The 19,357-nt window shown below is 46.9% G+C and overlaps 1 protein-coding gene across 4 annotated transcripts in view; it reads left to right on the forward strand.

Annotated features, from left to right (window-relative positions):
- Positions 1-440: 440 nt before the first annotated feature.
- The window catches only part of LOC309554810 (uncharacterized protein), a 51,081-nt gene continuing 32,164 nt past the window's right edge, over positions 441-19,357 (forward strand). For 2 of the 4 annotated variants that reach the window (XM_082256523.1, XM_082256522.1), the window contains exons 1-3: positions 441-628; positions 6,233-6,358; positions 16,706-16,839. In XM_082256523.1, the coding sequence (XP_082112649.1) occupies positions 515-628; positions 6,233-6,358; positions 16,706-16,839 (374 nt within the window). In that variant the 5' untranslated portion in view covers positions 441-514. The remainder of the gene's footprint in view (positions 629-6,232; positions 6,359-16,705; positions 16,840-19,357) is intronic. The other 2 variants (XM_082256521.1, XM_082256520.1) reach the window with 1 other exon arrangement.

Genomic DNA, 19,357 nt, shown 5'->3' on the forward strand with positions numbered 1-19,357 from the left:
AGGAGTGTAGTGGAGGATGATGGGGGTGGAGATGAGGATGGTGAGGAGTGTAGTGGAGGATGATGGGGGTGGAGATGAGGATGGTGAGGAGTGTAGTGGAGGATGAGGATGGTGAGGAGTGTAGTGGAGGAGGAGGATGGTGAGGAGTGTAGTGGAGGATGAGGATGGTGAGGAGTGTAGTGGAGGAGGAGGATGGTGAGGAGTGTAGTGGAGGATGATGGGGGTGGAGATGAGGATGGTGAGGAGTGTAGTGGAGGATGATGGGGGTGGAGATGAGGATGGTGAGGAGTGTAGTGGAGGATGATGGGGGTGGAGATGAGGATGGTGAGGAGTGTAGTCGGTGGTGTCCGGTATGAGGATCCCCTCCCCCCTCCTCCATACATGGAGTGCGATGTGATCGGGGCGGGTCCCGGTCTCGGGATATAAATCGGGGGATCGGATCAGATCTCCTCCAGCCTCCGGACTCCTCTCCGATCTTTTCTCCGCTCCGACCGCCCGATCTCCTCCAGCAGCCATGGACGCCATAAAGAAGAAGATGCAAATGCTGAAGTTGGACAAAGAAAATGCCCTCGACCGAGCCGAGCAAGCCGAGTCCGAGAAGAAGCAGGCGGAGGATCACTGCAAGCAGGTACTACTACCCCCAATATACTACTACCCCCACTATTATACTACTACCCCCAATATACTACTTCCCCCACTATTATACTACTACCCCCAATATACTACTACCCCCACTATACTACTACCCCCACTATTATACTACTACCCCCACTATTATACTACTACCCCCACTATACTACTACCTCCACTATACTACTACCCCCACTATTATACTACTACCCCCAATATACTACTACCCCCACTATACTACTACCCCCACTATTATACTACTACCCCCAATATACTACTACCCCCACTATACTACTACCCCCACTATTATACTACTACCCCCACTATTATACTACTACCCCCAATATACTACTACCCCCACTATTATACTACTACCCCCAATATACTACTACCCCCACTATACTACTACCCCCACTATTATACTACTACCCCCACTATTATACTACTACCCCCAATATACTACTACCCCCACTATTATACTACTACCCCCACTATTATACTACTACCCCCAATATACTACTACCCCCACTATTATACTACTACCCCCAATATACTGCTACCCCCACTATTATACTACTACCCCCAATATACTACTACTACCCCCACTATTATACTACTACCCCCAATATACTACTACTATCCCCAATATACTACTACTACCCCATCCCATCACTACTACCCCCAATATACTACTACTACCCCCAATATACTACTAATACCCCCCATATACTACTACCCCATCCTATCACTACTAACCCCAATATACTACTACCCCAATTATACTACTACCCCATCCTATCACTACTACCCCTAATATACTACTACTACCCCCAATATACTACTACCCCATCCTTTCACTACTACCCCCAATATACTACTACCCCCAATATACTACTACCCCATCCTATCACTACTACTCCTAATATACTACTACTATCCCCAATATTCTACTACCCCATCCTATCACTACTACTCTCACAAGATGAGCACATTAGGGATCTATATATAGATCATGGTCTACACTGGGGGTTGGTTAGGAGATCGGGGTTCACAAGGAGGGTTGCTCAGGACATTGGGGTCCACACAGAGGGTTGGCCATTAGTTTGAGGTCCACAGACAGGGTTGGTCAGGAGATTGGGGTTCACACAGATTGTTGGTCAGGCGATTGGGGTCTCCATATAGAGTGTAGTATGACACCAAATTTATGTTTTTGGATGGAAAAGTCAGGCATGGGGACATGAATAGAAGAAGGGGTTAATGTCAGACACAACAAGCTGATAGATACAATGTAACAATGAAGTTACAATGTGTTGTGTATACAATCTCTGCGCCTTCCTGTCAAATGATCCCCTAATTAACCCTAACAAGCCCTGACTAAGCTGGAAACCCCTAACAATGATCCCCTATTGGCTCCTCTGTGGTCGGTTTACTTTCCTATTGGAAGAGGTTTTTTTTTTTTTTCTGTTCAACAAATGCAAAAAAATAGGTGTTGATCCTGCCAGGAATGGGGGCTTCCCTGCACACATTTCTGGGGTTATCTCAGGAGACCACTTAGTCCTTCCGGTTCTCCTCCTATGGATTACAAGTCAATTAATGCCTCTGCTTTGGAGATGAAGACAGGGGGATGGACTGAGTGGTTTAGCAAAATAAATCTGGGCAGGGCTGACATCACCCCAAAATCAACAGGGTGGCTCTCAGGTGAATGTTGGGTGAGTCTTGGATGAATGTTGGGTGAGTCTCGGGTGAATGTTGGGTGCGTCTCGGGTGAATGTTGGGTGCGTCTCGGGTGAATGTTGGGTGAGTCTCGGGTGAATGTTGGGTGAGTCTCGGTTGAATGTTGGGTTAATGTTGGGTGAGTCTTGGGTGAATGTTGGATGAGTCTCAGGGTTAAAGTTGGGTGAGTCTTGGGTGAATGTTGGGTTAATGTTGGGTAAGTCTCAGGTGAATGTTGGGTTAGTCTCGGGGTTAAGGTTAAGTAAGTCTTGGGTGAATGTTGGGTAAGTCTCAGGTGAATGTTGGGTTAGTCTCGGGGTTAAGGTTGGGTGAGTCTTGGGTGAATGTTGGGTTAATGTTGGGTGAGTCTCAGTTGAATGTTGGGTGAGTCTCGGGTGAATGTTGGGTGAGTCTCGGGTGAATGTTGGGTGAGTCTCGGTTGAATGTTAAGTGAAAATGTTGATAAATTTTTCTCTGAAGTGAACGATGATCGTCACTTATAAATGATAATTCCGAGTGGAATGGAAAGCACTGATATGACAAAGAGTTTATTGGCCCTCAGAATGGGAGAGATCACAATCTGGTAAAGTTTAGATCTCAATGTGTAGAATGGCGCCCCCTGCTGTCATCTGGCAGAGCAGCAATCTCTGGATTACATGTAGTATAATATTCTCTGGACGTTGCAAGATCATCATAATCACTAAATGGTCCGGTGACTGCAGCGATATATGACACCATCAGCCAAACACAGGAATATATGACACCATCAGCCAAACATGGAGATCCACCACAGGAATATATGACACCGTCCAATCACTCAGCTCTACCATATCAATATATGAGACCACTAGCAAATCGCTTGGCCCTGCCATATAAATGTACGAGATCACTGGCCAATCACACAGCTCTGCCATATCAATGTATGAGGCCACTGGCCAATCACACCGTTCCACCACATCAATGTATAATAAAAGGTATATGTCTCCTCATCTATAATACAATGTATGGATCTCCTCACCTATAATACAATGTATGGGTCTCCTCACCTATAATACAATGTATGGGTCTCCTCACCTATAATACAATGTATGGGTCTCCTCACCTATAATACAATGTATGGGTCTCCTCACCTATAATACAATGTATGGGTCTCCTCACCTATAATACAATGTATGGGTCTCCTCACCTATAATACAATGTATGGATCTCCTCACCTATAATACAATGTATGGGTCTCCTCATCTATAATACAATGTATGGGTCTCCTCACCTATAATACAATGTATGGTTCTCCTCACCTATAATACAATGTATGGGTCTCCTCACCTATAATACAATGTATGGGTCTCCTCACCTATAATACAATGTATGGTTCTCCTCACCTATAATACAATGTATGGTTCTCCTCACCTATAATACAATGTATGGATCTCCTCACCTATAATACAATGTATGGTTCTCCTCACCTATAATACAATGTATGTGTAACGACACCCCATGTATGAAAGGGGTTACAGTCGTCTAGGATAATCCGCTCCCGAACACCAGGACAGCTATCGACCACTCAAATCCGCCATACATGAAGCCCATCAATAATCCCCCCCCCCCCCCCAAGTACGAGACAAGGATCTGTAGTGAGTTTCGATCAAGAGAAACTCTCTTCTTCTTTATTGAAAGAAACACAGCATTTATATACATTTTGAGAATACCACATGAACAATGACTGTGTAATTACATCCCTTAGTAGACAGCCAGGTGAGCTCATTAACATACTTATCAATAGTCTCAGACCCAATTAACATACTGTCCAATTTCAGACAAAAGCACTTAGTTAATCAGTAGACATTCTGTAGGAGGGGCTGCTGGAAACAAGCCCCCCTCTCTCTGCAGCTAATACACATTGATTAGCAGACATGGTGTCTCTCATAGTTCCTGGACACCCAAATTAGGAGTTGCACTTCCTGTGCCTTACAGTGTATAGGAATAAGATAGATCTCCATATTTCCTGAGAGATACTGGTAATGCATATTACTGTCCCATTTGAATTAGTCCAAACATATTCTCAGTGTACACCACCCTCCCGGTCACCCTGCATCCATAAAAGGTGCAGGGTGGCTTAAACATAAGAAAACCACACAAGGTTGGACATGGTGCCTCCTAACCTCTTTAAAGGAATTTGGGGTCCTCAACCCCCATGCCCAAAGTGACTCCTGTCACAGTATGGATCTCCTCATCTATAATAAAATGTATGGGTCTCCTCATCTATAATACAATGTATGGTCTCCTCATCTATAATACAATGTATGGGTCTCCTCACCTATAATACAATGTATGGGTCTCCTCACCTATAATACAATGTATGGTTCTCCTCACCTATAATACAATGTATGGATCTCCTCATCTATAATACAATGTATGGGTCTCCTCACCTATAATACAATGTATGAGTCTCCTCACCTATAATACAATGTATGGGTCTCCTCACCTATAATACAATGTATGGGTCCCCTCACCTATAATACAATGTATGGGTCTCCTCACCTATAACACAATGTATGGGTCCCCTCACCTATAATACAATGTATGGTTCTCCTCACCTATAATACAATGTATGTGTAACGACACCCCATGTATGAAAGGGGTTACAGTCGTCTAAGATAATCCACTCCCAAACACCAGGACAACTATCGACCACTCCAATCCGCCATACATGAAGCCTATCAATAATCCCCCCAAGTACGAGACAAGGCTCTGTAGTGAGTTTCGATCAAGAGAAATTCTCTTCTTCTTTATTGAAAGAAACACAGCATTTATATACACTTTGAGAATACCACATGAACAATGACTGTGTAATTACATCCCGTAGTAGACAGCCAGGTGAGCTAATTAACATACTTATCAATAGTCTCAGACCCAATTAACATACTGTCCTATTTTAGACAAAAGCACTTAGTTAATCAATAGACATTCTTTAGGAGGGGCTGCTGGAAATAATCCCCCCTCTCTCGGCAGCTAATACACATTGATTAGCAGACATGGTGTCTCTCATAGTTCCTGGACGCCCAAATTAGGAGTTGCACTTCCTGTGCCTTACAGTGTATAGGAATAAGATAGATCTCCATATTTCCTGAGAGATACTGGTAATGCATATTACTGTCCCATTTGAAGTAGTCCAAACCATATTCTCAGTGTAAACCACCCTCCCGGTCACCCTGCATCCATAAAAGATGCAGGGTGACTTAAACATAAGAAAGCCACACAAGGCTGGACATGGTGCCTCCCAACCTCTTTAAAGGAATTTGGGGTCCACAACCCCCATGCCCAAAGTGACTCCTGTCACAGTATGGATCTCCTCATCTATAATACAACGTATGGGTCTCCTCACCTATAATACAATGTATGGATCTCCTCATCTATAATACAATGTATGGGTCTCCTCACCTATAATACAATGTATGGGTCTCCTCACCTATAATACAATGTATGGGTCTCCTCACCTATAATACAATGTATGGGTCTCCTCACCTATAATACAATGTATGGGTCTCCCCACCTATAATACAATGTATGGGTCTCCCCACCTATAATACAATGTATGGGTCTCCCCACCTATAATACAATGTATGGGTCTCCTCACCTATAATACAATGTATGGGTCTCCTCACCTATAATACAATGTATGGGTCTCCTCACCTATAATACAATGTATGGATCTCCTCACCTATAATACAATGTATGGATCTCCTCACCTATAATACAATGTATGGATCTCCTCATCTATAATACAATGTATGGGTCTCCTCACCTATAATACAATGTATGGGTCTCCTCACCTATAATACAATGTATGGGTCTCCTCACCTATAATACAATGTATGTGTCTCCACAGCTAGAAGAAGAGGTGATGGAGATGCAGAAGAAGCTGAAGAGCACAGAGGACGAGGTGGAGAAATATTCAGAGTCTGTGAAGGATGCTCAGGAGAGCCTGGAGCTGGCGGAGAAGAAAGCTGGAGATGTAAGTACATGTTCTTATAGAATTGATCCCCCATTTTCATCGTCATCCTCTGCCTCCTCCCGATCTGAATATCCTGCAGTCCATCCAATCCTCAAATCTCATTGTTTAACTTTCAGTCCATCCACTGTATGCTGGTAATTACCCTCCCCCTTTCCTTCTTCATCCTTCCCTTCACTCTCCTTCCCAAATATTCCCTTCTTCATCCTTTCCTTCACCCTCCTTCCCAAACATTCCCTTCTTCATCCTTTCTTTCATCCCCCTTCCCAAATATTCCCTTCTTCATCCTTTCCTTCATCATCCTTCCCAAACATTCCAATCTTCATCCTTCCCTTCACCTTCCTTCCCAAACATTCCCTTCTTCATCCTTCTCTTCATCCCCCTTCCCAAATATTCCCTTCTGTATCCTTCCCTTCACCCTCCTTCCCACATATTCCCTTCTTCATCCTTTCCTTCACCCTCCTTCCCAAACATTCCCTTCTTCATCCTTTCTTTCACCCTCCTTCCCAAACATTTTTCTTCTTCCTCCTTCTCTTCATCCCCCTTCCCAAATATTCCCTTCTTCATCTTTTCCTTCATCCTCCTTCCCAAACATTCCCTTCTTCATCCTTCTCTTCATCCCCCTTCCCAAATGTTCCCTTCTGTATCCTTCCCTTCACCCTCCTTCCCACATATTCCCTTCTTCATCCTTTCTTTCACCCTCCTTCCCAAACATTCCCTTCTTCCTCCTTCCCTTCACCCTCCTGCCCAAATATTCCCTTCTTCATCCTTCCCTTCACCACCTTCCCAAATATTCCCGTCTTCATCATTCCCTTCACCCTCCTTCCCAAATATTCCCTTCTTCATCCTTCCCTTCACCCTCCTTCCTAAACATTCCCTTCTTCATCCTTCCCTTCATCCTCCTTCCTAAATATTCCCGTCTTCATCCTTCCCTTCACCCTCCTTCCCAAATATTCCCTTCTTCATCCTTTCCTTCACCCTCCTTCCCAAACATTCCCTTCTTCATCCTTTCCTTCACCTTCCTTCCCAAACATTCCCGTCTTCATCCTTCCCTTCACCCTCCTTCCCAAACATTCCCTTCTTCATCCTTTACTTCACCCTCCTTCCTAAACATTCCCTTCTTCATCCTTCCCTTCATCCTCCTTCCCAAACATTCCCTTCTTCATCCTTTCCTTCATCCTCCTTCCCAAACATTCCCGTCTTCATCCTTCCCTTCACCCTCCTTCCCAAACATTCCCTTCTTCATCCTTCCCTTCATCCTCCTTCCCAAACATTCCCTTCTTCATCCTTTCCTTCATCCTCCTTCCCAAACATTCCCTTCTTCATCCTTCCCTTCATCCTCCTTCCCAAACATTCCCTTCTTCATCCTTTCCTTCATCCTCCTTCCTAAACATGCCCTTCTTCATCCTTCCCTTCATCCTCCTTCCTAAACACGCCCTTCTTCATCCTTTCCTTCACCCTCCTTCCTAAACATTCCCTTCTTCATCCTTTCCTTCATCCTCCTTCCCAAACATTCCCTTCTTCATCCTTCCCTTCATCCTCCTTCCCAAACATTCCCTTCTTCATCCTTTCCTTCATCCTCCTTCCTAAACATGCCCTTCTTCATCCTTCCCTTCATCCTCCTTCCTAAACACGCCCTTCTTCATCCTTTCCTTCACCCTCCTTCCCAAACATTCCCTTCTTCATCCTTTCCTTCATCCTCCTTCCCAAACTTTCCCTTCTTCATCCCTCCTCCATACCAGCCCTTTTATCAAACCTTCCTTTCCTCTTCTGTTCTCCATTTATCTCCCCACCAACAGTACTACATTATCCTCTCACTCTTCTCTCCATCCCCCCTCCCCCAGTTCTTAATTTCCCCCTTTACCCTCCCTCCCCCGCTGTGTCCCTTTTGGTAAGGTCATGGTTCGGAGGTCCCCTGGGATACTTGGATTGAATGAGATGTTATTTATAAGGTGTGAAGAAGTTGATCTTCTTGGTCACATCAAATTAAAAATCAGCAGAAGCTGCATCTGACTCAGCAATAAACATCTTATTTAAATGCCTGATATCGAGTTCCACCCCCGGTATAAATAACCCAACAGATGGCTGAAAAATGACCATCATTGAGTGTAACGGATCAACTGGCAGCCCGACCGGGTACCTCCGTTGACGGATGCTCCTAGTGCTTCCGGAGGGCTCCAAGCACTCCACCAGACACCATAACCACCGCAGACCCCACGCACAGCTTGGTTGGGGTCTCGACGTCTCCTACCCACCCTGGACCTACGACAAGGCTCCAGGTTCCAGTGGGTGAACCTTTCTTTCCCCAGAGAGGTCAGCAGGAACAAGCTCTTACAAGAGCTTAGTGATTATCCAAGGGAGTATGAAGAACATAGCAATCCCTTGTAGCAGATTCCCCCAATAAGAGACAGGACTCTAGATTGAGGGTGAAGCAGAACTCTTTATTGAACAGTCACACAGAATTTATATACAGCATGGACCTCCTCCTCCTGATCAGATTACCACACACAGGTTTGGGGTTGCCTGAATACATTATCATATGCAGATGAAATTGTATACAGAAAAATAATTAACCTGAACGAATTATCTAGCCATCTGGACAGAAAAATGTGAGGTCATTAACATTTAACAATGGGACAGACAGACTTAACACAATCCACATCACACCTCAATACACAGACAATAGGGAAAGCCTGTCTCTGACATTGAAGGACATGGAACAGAAGCCAATGTGATTAGCTCTTTCAATGAACATGTTCAGAATCGAACAGTTGACAAATATTACTGTCCCACTTGAAGCAATTCATACTTAAGTATCAGTCGTTCACTCCCAGTGACGGTGAATACCGTCACATTGAGTAATTACTCAAACTCCGCCCCTTCTCAAATATTACAATGACCGATCCCTACCACTACAAACCCAACCTCCTTCCCCAATATTACTGTGACTGATCCCTCCCACTACAAACCCAACCTCCTTCCCCAATATTACTGTGACCGATCCCTCCCACTACAAACCCAACCTCCTTCCCCAATATTACTGTGACTGATCCCTCCCACTACAAACCCAACCTCCTTCCCCAATATTGCTGTGACTGATCCCTCCCACTACAAATCCAACCTCCTTCCCCAATATTACTGTGACTGATCCCTCCCACTACAAACCCAACCTCCTTCCCCAATATTACTGTGACCGATCCCTCCCACTACAATCCCAACCTCCTTCCTCAATTTTACTGTGACCGATCCCTCCCACTATAAACTGTTGTGGAAATGAATGGAGCCTGGAGCATAAAAATTTGCTCGGTGCGCTGAAGACTTCGCTGCCCTGAAAAGCGTGCTTGTGGCCATTAATCCCTTGTACTGAAAAGTACAATGTACCGCTCTTTTGTATGAGGTTAGCCAAGCGCTTGGCGACAAGAAAAGAACAGACACATGCTGGGTCATATTGATGCCAACTGAAGGGTCTCTCTGTGTCCTACAGAGCAGAGCCCAGGTTTATTTACAGCCAGAGAACAAAAGGAAGGGGGTTACAGGGGAGTGGCTTCAAGACCACCAATCACAGACATGTATACATTCAAAAGTACAATAGAAAAGGAGGTGTGAATGTTTATGTACAAAAATAGCTGTGTGCAGAGACTCCAACTGCCAAGTGAACAAAGCAACATGGCTGCCACATGGATTCTCTTGGACTCGGCCACACTAATTCACAAGCATGCACTCCCGTCATAACCTGTTAGAGTGAATCCTATATAATATAGTTCATAAAAACCATATTTGATTGTGATCATGCTATTGTTCCAGTAAATGGGACTTTATTATATCTGCGTAAGACAATAGCAGCAGTATTTCAATCATATGGATCAAATATGACAGAAAGATGCCAGCCATTAATCCTGGTAAAGGGCAGATATTATTAAAACAATAAGAATTCCACACCACAAACATATCTCCGCAATGAATACCGGGGCCCCGGTTGGCTGATATACATTTGTATGGTGGAGTTCTTGCACTGTCACAAGTAGCGTTCGGTCTAATGGAAGGTTTCCACATCTACAGGTCTTTCCTCAATGCCAGCTAAAGCAATATTCACTGTGCATAACGACTACCGGTAAACTGACACTGGGAAACATAATGGCAATTTAACTAAATATACATCCTAAAGAAATATCCACACAAATATTAATAAAATTTCCACAACAGCTTGGTTCCATGGGCCCCCCAACCAAAGTGACTCCCGTCACATCTCTCCCCTTTCCGAAGGAGACTAACGCAGGAGGAGACCCCAAACGGGTTGACTTCAAAGTTAGTCCATAGTTCCCGTCCCCCAATGTCTGTACCCACACAGTACCCCAAAAAAATTGTTGGAACACAGCGTTACTTACCCACCCAGCCTCTGCCTCTCTCATAGAAAACACCCACTGCTGGGGAGAAGCATGGACTGGCCCTTCTCCCGGGAGTCCTTTCAGCCGCTGGAGAGAAGACAGGGTGGCTGGGCTGACTTCGTCAGGCTGTTGGAAATCTGGGCAGACTGAACCGCTGGCTGGTGCTAGGTAGTGGGACCGACTGTCTCCACTCCCAGTGCTCTTGGCTGCAGCTGAGACGAGGGACCCACAATCTCCTCTCCCGGTAACCCTTGCTGGTGCTGGGTAGTGGGACCGATCGCCCCCTCGTCCCAGCAGCAGCCAATAGCACTGGGAGTGGAAACTACAATCTCCTCTCCCGGTAATGCTGGCTGGTGCAGGGTAGTGGGACCGACCGTCTCCACTCCCAGTGCTGTTGCTGCTGCTGGGATGAGGGATCTACAATCTCCTCTCCTGGTAACGCTGGCTGGTGCTGGGTAGTGGGACCGACCGTCTCCACTCCCAGTGCTGTTGGCTGCAGCTGGGACAAGGGACCTACAATCTCCTCTCCCGGTAACACTGGCTGGTGCTGGGTAGTGGGACCGACCATCTCCACTCCCAGTGCTGTTGGCTGCTGCTGGGACGAGGGACCTACAATCTCCTCTCCCGGTAACATTGGCTGGTGCTGAGCAGAGTCTAGCAGCCGTCTATAGGTGATCTCCAGCTCCCATTGCTGTACGGCCAGAAACTCCATATCTTCCAGTGCCCAGAGCACTTCTGATATGTTCAGGATCTTTTCTCTGGAATCCATAATTTCCTCTAATCGCCACTTCAAATCACTCCCAAAGTTAGGGTCCTCTGACCACCTCTCTAATGACAGTCCCAGGCCGCCGTAGCCAAAGCCTTCCGTTGGGCTGTCGTCCGATGTCCATGGGCACACTTGGGTTACATACCAGCAGAGAGCTCTGTAGCTCTCCTCCAATCGCATCTCCTCCTGGACAAGCCTGCTTAACTCAGCTTTCCATTCCTTGTGCGGTTTGTCTCCAAAAACCAGCAACCACAATCCATACTGCGACCAGTACCTTTCCTGGATGGAGGGGAGGATTTTTCCCTGGTGTCGCTGATCACAGGCTAGCATTTCCTTCCAGAGTTCAAATCATACCATCCTAGCAGGACCTGACACTGGTCCCCTGTGCTGTATCTGCATCTCTCACAACCTCCTTTCCGAATTCCTCTTCCATGGCGGCTGATATCTGTACCTCTCTTCTGCTATCTAAACCTTGGATCCCAGTGTATGTTTGGATGTCCCAGACTGCAGGAAGCACCCCACTGCTGCCAACCAGTGTAACGGTTCCTCTACCCACACTGTGTTTGTGTGCTTCCATCAGTATAAGGCTTCCTCCAGTCTGAACATAGATATCAGAAACTCCAGCTGCCCCCATACAAAACTAGCCGACGACTTAGCTTGTATGTATCTGAAAACAACTAACTCCTCTATTGAACAAGAAACATACTTTTATACACTTGGGAAGTATGTCAGTCACTACATGAACAATGACCCCAATATTTACCCAAAACATCACACAATGGTTAGATAACGAGGTACAGCTGACTCATGGCTAATCCCATCTAGACAAGGTTATCATCAACATGCTAATTAACTCAGCGCACTTAAACCAGCCTGGAGGACCAAACTGCCGGCAACAAGGCTAAAACAAAATACAAAATTACAAATTATTATAAGTGTAAACACAGAGTAAATCAGCATAATTAGGATGTGTGGAAGACAGGTGGTTGAGCTGATGATATTTGCATCTGCTAGGAGTCTGACTGTGTGAAGCCTTATTGGTAATAGGCAGCTAGGCCTAGAGTCCCAGAGTCTTCATATATTCTTTGAGATATATTGTTGACAAATAATATTGTCCAATTTGAGTAATCCAAACCATATTCTCAGTGTCCATTAAGTCCATCATTTTCTTGGTCACCCTGTGCCAATAATAGACACAGGGTGACTTACACATAAGAGAAGCCTAGGGAGCTGAGACAGGGATTTCCCAGCCTCTCTATGGTAAGCTGGGTTCCACAGGCCCCCCAACCAAAGTTACTCCCGTCACATGTTTATATGATGTACAACTAACACTTACAAGTCAGCAGTAGCAGCCTCCATATTGCCTCAGTAAGGGTTTCCTCCAATAACCCGTCCCGTCATATTAATGTCATAGAAAGACGGTCAGATAACCCGTCCCGTCATATTAATGTCATAGGAAGATGGTCAGATGACCCGTCCTGTCATATTCATGTCATAGGAAGATGGTCAGATGACCCGTCCTGTCAAATAAATGTCATAGGAAGATGGTCAGATCATCAGATGGCCTGTCTCATCATATCCATGTCATAGGAAGATGATGAGATGACCTGTCCTATCATATTCATGTCCTAGGAAGATGTTGAGTTGACCCATCTCGTCATATTCATGCCATAGGAAGATGGTCAGATGACCCATCCCATCATATTCATGTCATAGGAAGACGGTCAGATGACCCGTCCCGTCATATTCATGTCACAGGAAGATGGCCAGATGACCCGTCCTGTCATATCCATGTCATAGGAAGATGGTCAGATGACCCGTCTCATCATATTCATGTCACAGGAAGATGGTCAGATATCCCATCTCATCATATTCATGTCATAGGAAGATGGTCAGATGACCCATCCCGTCATATTCATGTAATAGGAAGACAGTCAGATGACTCGTCCCGTCATATCCATGTCATAGGAAGACGTCAGATGACCCATCCCGTCATTTCCATGTCATAGGAAGATGGTCAGATGACCCATCCCGTCATTTCCATGTCATAGGAAGATGGTCAGATGACCCATCCCGTCATTTCCATGTCATAGGAAGATGGTCAGATGACCCATCCCGTCATATTCATGTAATAGGAAGACAGTCAGATGACTCGTCCCGTCATATCCATGTCATAGGAAGACGTCAGATGACCCATCCCGTCATTTCTATGTCATAGGAAGATGGTCAGATGACCCATCCCGTCATTTCCATGTCATAGGAAGATGGTCAGATGACCCGTCTCATCATATTCATGTCATAGGAAGATGGTCAGATGACCCGTCTCATCATAGTCATGTCATAGGAGGATGGTCAGATGACCCGTCTCATCATATTCATGTCATAGGAAGACGGTCAGATGACCCATCCCCTCATATCCATGTCATAGGAAGATGGTCAGATGACCCGTCTCATCATATTCATGTCATAGGAAGACGGTCAGATGACCCATCTGTGACGGTGGCGGGTATCAGACCCCTGCCCTTCTCACTAACTCGTGACCAAGGACCAGGCAATCTCACACCCTGCTGTCACTTGCGTAACAATGCCACTCTCAGCTGCACCCGGCACATAGATTTTTCAGCTTGCGGGACCACAATCTAGGCTGAGAGCGATTGTCACCAGGCTAATTAAGCAATTAACCCTTTCACTGCCACCACCGCTATGTTATGATGAGCCCAGCGGACGCTCGTAATTTTAGAAATACCAATTATGACTTTAGAATAACCGTCTGTAACACGCAATGTCACCGCAGACAGGAGTGTCCAGAGGATTTAATCTATACAGTAGCACTCTTCAAGAGACAGGTTCGTTGTTAGTTTGCATTAAGAGCTTAGGGACAAGATTAACACTTTTCAAAATAAGGTTTAATAATAAAAAGGTTAAAATTGGTGCAAATAAAAAATTTACAGAAAAAGGTGTTTCAAAGAAATAGCGACATAATTCAGCAATTAGAAGAATAAGATAGAATTTGAGAAATAAGAATACTTGCATTCAATGTCCTTGTGTTACCAGAGTTCAGAGCTGAGCCAGTGATCAGTTCTCAAACTTGATAGATGTTCTTTCTTGATGTTACCATGAGAACTCTCTAACCCCATCTGCCTCTCTCCTTTTCTCTGAGACCGCATGGGGTGTTACCAGAGGTCCCTGATCAATAAACACAGTGGCCATGGGCTGCCCCTAAGGTTTATGACCATACCAAGGAACCTCCCGTATAGACAGATTTATAACATAATTCATAGCTTCCAGTATCTACCAGTTGCCTTCTTGAGACTGATAGATTATGGTGCAGCATTGAATTCTGTATCCATAGACACTAAACACGGGTTATCTCAAAGTAACCTCTGACCCGTAAGGCATCTGACAGCTAGCTTGTCTCCCATAGGACCTAAAGTGGTCATGTGTGATCTCGTTACCATTAGCCATTATCCTTCTTTGCTCGGTTATGGCTTTACATCCTGGCCTGAGTATCAGAACAGATATCCGTCCAGACATCTGTTCAGATAATGGCTTGTTTGAAATCGAAACTCACTGCATTCCAGGAATTAATTGAGGTAGGGGAGGGGGCTGTGTGAGTGAGGGGCTTTGTAAACTGTCATGACTGCTCTGACAAAATGGTTGCTGTGACAAAATGGTTGCTTGCAACAGCTTTTAGGATATCCAGTGCAGGATATCATTACACCATCTCATCATTTTCATGTCATAGGAAGACGGTCAGATGACCCATCTCATCATATTTATGTCATAGGAAGATGGTCAGATGACCCATCCCGTCATATTCATGTCATAGGAAGATGGTCAGATGACCCATCCCGTCATATTCATGTCATAGGAAGATGGTCAGATGACCCATCCCGTCATATCCATGTCCCGTCATATTCATGTCATAGGAAGATGGTCAGATGACCCAGTGCTTTAAGTGGCCCAAAAGAAGTGCCGGTACTCTATTATAGCCTATAAATTTTTTAGCCCCCCCACCCCACATCAGGGTACCCACAGAGCACCCCCCCTGGCCTGGGCTGGGACTCTGGAGCAGGGGGACTCACTGGTGGTCACTGGTCTGGCTCTGGAGTGGGAAATATTCTTGGGAGGGGGGGCAATTGAGGGCACAGATGTCCAAAATGAGCGTACTGGTACGCTAAGGCGCACGGAGAGGTGGCGGTATGCTCAAGAGCCATATTTGGAAGTGGCGGTACTGAGTACCAGTGCATACCGGCCCACTTAAAGCACTGAGATGACCCGTCCCTTCATATCCATGTCATAGGAAGACGGTCAGATGACCTGTCCCGTCATATTCATGTCATAGGAAGACGGTCAGATGACCCGTCCCGTCATATCCATGTCATAGGAAGACGGTCAGATGACCCATCTCATCATATTCATGTCATAGGAAGACGGTCAGATGACCCGTCCCGTTATATTCATGTCATAGGAAGATGGTCAGATGACCCGTCCCGTCATATCCATGTCCCGTCATATTCATGTCATAGGAAGACGGTCAGATGACCTGTCCCGTCATATCCATGTCATAGGAAGACGGTCAGATGACCTGTCCCGTCATATCCATGTCATAGGAAGACGGTCAGATGACCCGTCCCGTCATATCCATGTCATAGGAAGACGGTCAGATGACCCATCTCATCATAATCATGTCATAGGAAGACGGTCAGATGACCCGTCCCGTCATATCCATGTCCCGTCATATTCATGTCATAGGAAGACGGTCAGATGACCCGTCCCGTCATATCCATGTCATAGGAAGACGGTCAGATGACCCGTCCCGTCATATCCATGTCATAGGAAGATGGTCAGATGACCCGTCCCGTCATATCCATGTCATAGGAAGACGGTTAGATGACCCGTCCCGTCATATTCATGTCATAGGAAGATGGTCAGATGACCCGTCCAGTCATATCCATGTCATAGGAAGACGGTCAGATGACCCATCCCGTCATATCCATGTCATAGGAAGATGGTCAGATGACCTGTCCCGTCATATCCATGTCATAGGAAGATGGTCAGATGACCTGTCCCTTCATATCTATGTCATAGGAAGACGATCAGATGACCCGTCCCATCATATCCATGTCATAGGAAGACGGTGAGATGACCCATCCCGTCATATTCATGAACCTTCCTCTTTTCTTCTCCATCTTGTAGGCTGAAGCTGATGTGGCCTCTCTGAACAGACGTATCCAGCTGGTAGAGGAAGAGTTAGATCGCGCCCAGGAACGATTGGCAACAGCTCTGCAGAAACTGGAGGAGACTGAGAAGCTTGTGGATGAGAGCGAAAGGTATGTCTGGTGCCCATTCACTAAATACACGCAACCCTGTGGTCATTACAGACATGGGATCCAGTATCTACTCAGAACATTACATCTGGTGCCCAGTCAAGACATGGGATCATACTTACCATGAGCACAGGATCTTCTCCCCTAGGAGATGGGACTTTGTGCCCACCTGAGATGCAGGATCTAGTTCTCACCTGGGACAAGGTATCTAGTGTTCACCTGGGATAAGTGACTTAGTGCCCAACTTTGACATGGGATCTAATGCCATCCTGGGACACAGGATTTAGTGCTCACCTAAGACACGGGATCTAGTGCTCACCTGGGACACAGGATCTATTGCTCAACTGGGACAAGGGATCTAGTGCTCACCTGGGACAAGGGATCTAGTGCTCACCTGGGACAAGGGATCTAGTGCTCACTTGGGACAAGGGACCTAGTGCTCAGTTGGGACATGGGACCTAGTGCTCAGCTGGGACACGGGACCTAATGCTCACCTGGGACAAGGGACCTAGTGCTCAGCTGGGACACTGGACCTAATGCTCACCTGGGACAAGGGACCTAGTGCTCATCTAAAACAAGGGACCTAGTGCTCAGCTGGCACACGGGACCTAGTGCTCAGCTGGGACACGGGATCTAGTGCTCACCTGGGACACGGGATCTAGTGCTCACCTGGGACAAGGGACCTAGTGCTCAGCTGGGACACGGGACCTAGTGCTCAGCTAGGACTCGGGACCTAGTGCTCAGCTGGGACACGGAATCTAGTTCTCACCTGGAACAAGAGACCTAGTGCTCAGCTGGGACACGGGACCTAGTGCTCAGCTGGGACTCACCTGGAACACGGGACCTAGTGCTCACCTGAGACACGGGATTTAGTGCTCAGCTGGGACATGGGACCTAGTACTCACCTGGGACAAGGGACCTAGTGCTCACCTAGGACATGGGACCTAGTGCTCAGCTGGGACACGGGACCTAGTGCTCAGCTTGGACACGGGACCTGGTGCTCAGCTGGGACATGGGACCTAGTGCTCATCTGGAACACAGGACCTAGTGCTCACCTGGGACACGAGACCTAGTGCTCACCTGGGACACTGACCTGGTGCTCAGCTGGGACACGGGACCTAGTGCTCAGCTGGGACACGGGACCTAGTGCTCATCTGGGACACAGGACCTAGTGCTCATCTGGGACACGGGACCTAGTGCTCAGCTGGGACACGGGACCTAGTGCTCAGCTGGGACACGGGACCTAGTGGTCATCTGGGACACGGACCTGGTGCTCATCTGGGACACGGGACCTAGTGCTCACCTAGGACATGGGACCTAGTGCTCACCTGGGACAAGGGACCTAGTGCTCACCTAGGACATGGGACCTAGTGCTCACCTGGGACACGAGACCTAGTGCTCACCTGGGACACGGACCTGGTGCTCAGCTGGGACACGGGACCTAGTGCTCAGCTGGGACACGGGACCTAGTGCTCATCTGGGACACAGGACCTAGTGCTCATCTGGGACATGGGACCTAGTGCTCAGCTGGGACACGGGACCTAGTGCTCATCTGGGACACAGGACCTAGTGCTCATCTGGGACACGGGACCTAGTGCTCAGCTGGGACACGGGACCTAGTGCTCAGCTGGGACACGGGACCTAGTGCTCATCTGGGACACAGGACCTAGTGCTCATCTGGGACATGGGACCTAGTGCTCAGCTGGGACACGGGACCTAGTGCTCATCTGGGACACAGGACCTAGTGCTCATCTGGGACATGGGACCTAGTGCTCAGCTGGGACACGGGACCTAGTGCTCAGCTGGGACACGGGACCTAGTGCTCAGCTGGGACACGGACCTGGTGCTCAGCTGGGACATGGGACCTAGTGCTCAGCTGGGACACGGGACCTAGTGCTCAGCTGGGACATGGGACCTAGTGCTCAGCTGGGACATGGGACCTAGTGCTCAGCTGGGACACGGGACCTAGTGCTCAGCTGGGACACGGGACCTAGTGCTCAGCTGGGACACGGGACCTGGTGCTCAGCTGGTTTACTGATATTGGTCCCCCCTTCCTGAGGACATGGTATTTAGTCCTCCTTCAGTACACACACTATGTGGTACCCATCAATACATACAGAATCATGTGGTCTCGTAGGACACAACAATGATTGGTGGATACATAAAGACACGCCCACCATCCAATGTGTGTGGCCAAATTTAGAGCCAATGCTTGTCATGTGATGCAATTGTTGGGTTTTTTTCTGTATTCCAAACCTTTTCTTAACTGGCCGAACCCTCATATTTCCCCTCCCCCCCCCCCCATGCCCCCTTCGGGCCGAATCCTTTGCCTCTCGTGAAAGAACGCCTGCCATGGGAAAACATTACACTCCTCCCCTTCTGAACATGCTGGTTCTCTGGCTGTCATCCAAACACTGCAATACCTGAGATTAGTGATGATACGGACCTCTGAAGATCCACAAGTCCTTCTAGGACAGACTACGGGTGCCCACCACGGATACATTTCTTTCCTTTCTGATTC

The sequence above is a fragment of the Pelophylax lessonae genome, assembly GCF_965119305.1.
Source record: "Pelophylax lessonae genome assembly, chromosome: 1".
NCBI classification, from domain to species: domain Eukaryota; kingdom Metazoa; phylum Chordata; class Amphibia; order Anura; family Ranidae; genus Pelophylax; species Pelophylax lessonae.